Raw genomic sequence first — 4,795 nt, forward strand, 5'->3', positions numbered from 1 at the left:
ATGATGAGATATTTTAACAACAAAAGGATAACTTTTTGATAGCATAAGTTTACAATAAAATAGGCTTGAGAGAAATACTATATCCCTGAACAGTATTTAATAAGAAATGAGCAATATTTAGAGGTTATGTATAACAGCTTCTCATCTACCCTGGAAGGTAAGTTCCCCACTTTCATTAGATTGTGAGTGCACTGCAGCAACATGCCTATCATGGTCTACTTTGGTTATTCATATATTCACTGCGCAGGATGTTATCTGTGTTACTATCATGCAAATGCTCTTTTTTCCCCTTCTTCAGAATACTGAATTTACTATTACAGCATTTTTTTCTCCAGGAACTTCCTATGACAGGTTACTTATAGTCATTCTGGATACAGAAAAGTTAATTCCTTATGACACAGAAAACTGATTCTGACACCACCATTAACTTTCTTTCTAGGAGAATAATATGTAAAAATACTCTTTATTTGATTTACTTATTCATTTCTGTATCTTACATCTCCTACATCTAGTGAGTGAGCCTAAAGTTTTATTCTGTCATTCATATATTATAAACCCCCAGGACTGATAATAATTGTAACAAGGTTATGGAACACATAATGATTAAGTGAAAGTTGACATTACATGGACTAGCTATCATAAAGAAACTGTGTACAGATTTTGACTCAACATGACATGGGGAACATGGAGGGTGTATTGACAGGCATGAACTCATTAATAAAACTTAGAAGGAAATTGCCCCAGGAATCTGAGGACAGCAATGATTACACACAATTCCTGGGTCAGTATTTAGGTTTCTTAAAAGATGGTGGTTATTTTTTTTCAGACATGTAGGATCATGAATTTCACTAGAGTCTGCTGAAGAGCAACTGAGACTAAGATCATTGGAATCTTGGACTAGGACTTCCAGGTCTCTCCCAAGATCAGACCATGGAGACAGAAGCTAAAGGAATATGTATGTGTATATCTGCCATCTCACAAATGATTTTTTTAAAAAAGAACATAGCTGGTTCTTGCTCATAATGTGTCCTCTTTACTACACACCAATAAAAATCTGTATCCATAACTACATTGAGACAACTAAAAAACTGAAAGCTGTAGTAAAAAGTCACTCCTAGGGATGAAGTTCCTAATGTGTGATTCTGTCCTAGCAGAGGCAGTGCATGTAGACTGTTACTGGATGGAAATATCCTGATACTTCAGAGTTATTTTGTGAACACACAGAAAGTGAAGACATAGCCTGGTTGAACAATCTGAAAGGTCAATCACTCAGCATTCTCAGTACTCAACTTGCCATGAGCACAGAGAAGGCTGAACCCACAACCTGCATCACCAGGCAGCTACACTCTTCCAGTGGGAATGCCAACTGCATGGTGACTACACAGTTCATTCACAGGGTGGAAAATGCTATCATCTAGACACAGCAGATTGCTCTACTTCGAAGTGAAATGGAGGCAAATGTAGAGACATGCTCTACTATACCACAGTAATCTATTCCTACTCAGAAACAGAACTGCTTTCCCAAGGCTGTGGGAACTAGGGAGACCATGGGCTAAACCTAGAGAAAATGCATCTGATGATTTGCCCACCACTTCTTTATCATACATAGCTTCTGAATAAGGGGCATATTTCTGCCACTGAGGTCCTGGTTCCCAGGCCTAAAGAGGGCCTTGTACTCTCTGAGGCTTTCCCATGTTTGCCCATGCTTCAGCTTTAATCTGCTGGCCCCTGTAAGGCTGGAGACAGAAAGGAAAGAGTGTGAAAGACATCCTTGCAAATCTTCTGTTGGGAGGAGAAAGGACTGAAGAAAAGGGACTGAGAAAATACTATGAAAACTTCACCAGGAGGGTCTCCTCCCATGAGGGAAGGGGCCTACTTGACACTATCTTAGTGGGAATGCTATCTACACCTTACTCCACTGGACCCCACCCCTGTCTTGCCCAGCCTCTCTTGACCAATAGCCTCAGAGTCCTGGGGAGGGGGGAAGGGGTACAAGGTCCAGGGTGAAGAATAAAAGGACAGGCCTTCAGCCACTTGAACACACTTGCTTCTACACACCTGAGATCATCTCCAAGCCTCTAGACCTGACACCATGGTTCACTTCACAGCTGAGGAGAAGGCAGCTATCACAAGCATATGGGATAAAGTGGATGTGGAAAAAATTGGAGGGGAAACCCTGGGAAGGTAGGATCTGAGGCCAGGGCAGGAGAGAAATGGAGGGGAAATTGTGCATGGCAGAAATATATAGGTTTTATTTAGGGGTTTGTGACACATTCTGACTTTTAACTGCTTATGCCCTGTATCTTAGGCTCTTGATTGTCTACCCATGGACTCAGAGATTCTTTGACAAATTTGGAAACCTCTCTTCTGCTCCAGCCATCATGGGTAACCCCAGAATCAGAGCCCATGGCAAGAAAGTGCTGACATCTCTAGGCTTGGCAGTTAAGAACATGGACAACCTCAAGGAGGTTTTTGCTCATCTAAGTGAGCTGCACTGTGACAAGCTTCATGTGGATCCTGAGAACTTCAAGGTCAGTTTGGAACATGCTCATATGCTCACTATTAATTTTACTAAGACATTACTGGAAATTGAGACTGTGATTGGTAATGGCTTCACAGATTCTAGACTACATAGGTCCAAAACTTGTGTCAGTAAGTATGTAGCAGAAGTCTAAATTAATATTTAGCTGTAGAAAAGTTGTGGAAGACAGAGATTTGGGTGCAGAGCAGACTGCACTCCTAGCATGCCTGAGACCTTGGGTTGGATCCGTAGCATCGGGAAACAAAGAGTCCAAATATTGGATTTCTTTAAAAAAAAGAGTGTGTTTTTAGAAACTAGTAGATCTATGCAAGAAGAAACAGAATTTGAATTGGATATCTTGTCATTAGGAAAGAAAAATACGTTACTTATTTGGTACTTCATAATGTATGCATTAGGGAAGATCTGATGGAATACGAAAAGACTGATCTTTCTTATCATTTTGACAACCTTTCTAAATATTTTACATTCCCACTGAGCATTAACGTAATTGGAGGCTTCTTTCTCATTGATTGGACACTTGGTTCTACTAAGCATCTTGCTGCACTGCAGTCTTGTGTTCGTTTAGATTAGGCCATTGGTGAATGAGATAGGACGCAAGGAATACAGGAGGTAAAAAGGGCTGAATGAGGAAGGACACAGATACAGGTGGTTGATTGGTGAGTGGGTATAAGAAGAGTCACGCAATTCAGTTGTCAAGTTTGCCACAGGTGAAGTGATAGGTAGTGGGAGATTGGAAACCTCAAGGAATGTAATTTTAATATGCAATAGTTTCGAACCTCTACTTATCACTCCTACGTGCCTTTTTTTTTTTTTTTTTTTTTGTTGTTGTTGTTGTTGTTGTTACAGCTCCTGGGAAACATGCTGGTGATTGTCCTTTCTACTCATTTTGTCAAGGAATTCACTCCTGAGGTGCAAGCTGCCTGGCAGAAGCTGGTGATGGGTGTGGCCAATGCTCTGTCCCACAAGTACCATTAAGCTCCCATTCCTACAGACCAGCAATCTTGTGTGTCTCTTATACTGTCTTTGAGCACATAAGGACTGGACCAGGCCTTGACAGTACAGATTTTGTTTAATAAAGTTGACTTTCAGTAATCTAACATTGGCTTTTTTTTAAACTTTATGTTTAAGGAAGATTTTGGTGGGCTTATGGGTGGGGAGAGAAGAATACATTGAGGGAATGTGGTAAGACTCGAGGATGAAAAGATGATGAAGAATTCTCAGGGAAGAGAAGAAAGGGTTCATTCAGTATATGGTAGGATACAAAATATTTACTGTACAAGGTAAAATCTAGGGTAGTGAGTGTTTAGGGGGAAAGAAGACTAGTGATACATGCTAATTTTTTTCTTAAGTTCTGCTTAATGTATATGAGTGTTTTGCATGCATGTTTGTGTGTATACTACATGTGTACAGACCAAGAATGGATCACATCCCCTGGAACTTGAGGTACAGCCAGTTGTGAGCTGCCATGTGTGTGCTAGGAGTTGAAGTCTGGTTCTTTGGACGAGTAACAAATGCCCTTAAACACTGAGCCCTCCCTCTAGCCCCAAAACATGCTGGAGACTTTAAATAAAAAACATTATGTATCTAAAAGACAAGCTAGAAGTATTATTTTTAATGAACTGTGCATTTTGAAAGGGCTAGCTTATACCTCGTGAGACTGATATATTAAAGTAAATGGGGAACTGAGTGATATGTGGGAACTTTCCTGAAAGAGTTACAGGAATTACTGTAGCTATATTACCCTTTAGTCATGTGTGAGTATTACTTCACTGGCACAGTGAAGAATAATGGCTAAGGCATTCAGTGTTCTGTATCATGTAATGGGATGTAACAAGCCCTGAAGTGAGGTTACATTTAGGAGAGGAGTAGTAAATTTGGGGATCATTTGAGAACAAGGAAGATTTCGTATAAGTGAAGACTTCCTGATTATAAGAAGGTCCATGCTCTCTAACTACTAAGCATACCTCGGTATCTTGAATAAAGACTACTCAATATAGAGGGCGGTTGAACAAGGGTAAACTAAACCAAAGGTTACAGGTCCCTGAGTATAAAAACATAACCTGTGACTATGTTGCTTGAGATGGTAAACCTAATACTTATGAGCTAGTTTGAGACACCCCAGAGCAATGTCAAGATAGAGTAGGGTAATTACTGAGACCTGGAGGCACAATGAAAATGGAAAGAAGGGATGAAGCTAGAGCTCACTGTACAGTGCTTGCCAGTAGGCACAAAGCCTCAAGGTTCAATCCATGG

The 4,795-nt window shown here is 40.4% G+C and overlaps 1 protein-coding gene across 1 annotated transcript; it reads left to right on the forward strand.

The window, feature by feature from the left end:
• Positions 1-2,092: 2,092 nt before the first annotated feature.
• LOC131901207 (hemoglobin subunit beta-H1) lies at positions 2,093-3,517 on the forward strand. The gene is made up of 3 exons (XM_059252439.1): positions 2,093-2,184; positions 2,309-2,531; positions 3,389-3,517. The coding sequence occupies exons 1-3, from the start codon at positions 2,093-2,095 to the stop codon at positions 3,515-3,517; spliced, it is 444 nt and encodes a 147-aa protein (XP_059108422.1).
• Positions 3,518-4,795: the final 1,278 nt, after the last annotated feature.

This window comes from Peromyscus eremicus, chromosome 1 (assembly GCF_949786415.1).
Source record: "Peromyscus eremicus chromosome 1, PerEre_H2_v1, whole genome shotgun sequence".
In the NCBI taxonomy this organism is placed as follows: Eukaryota; Metazoa; Chordata; class Mammalia; order Rodentia; family Cricetidae; genus Peromyscus; species Peromyscus eremicus.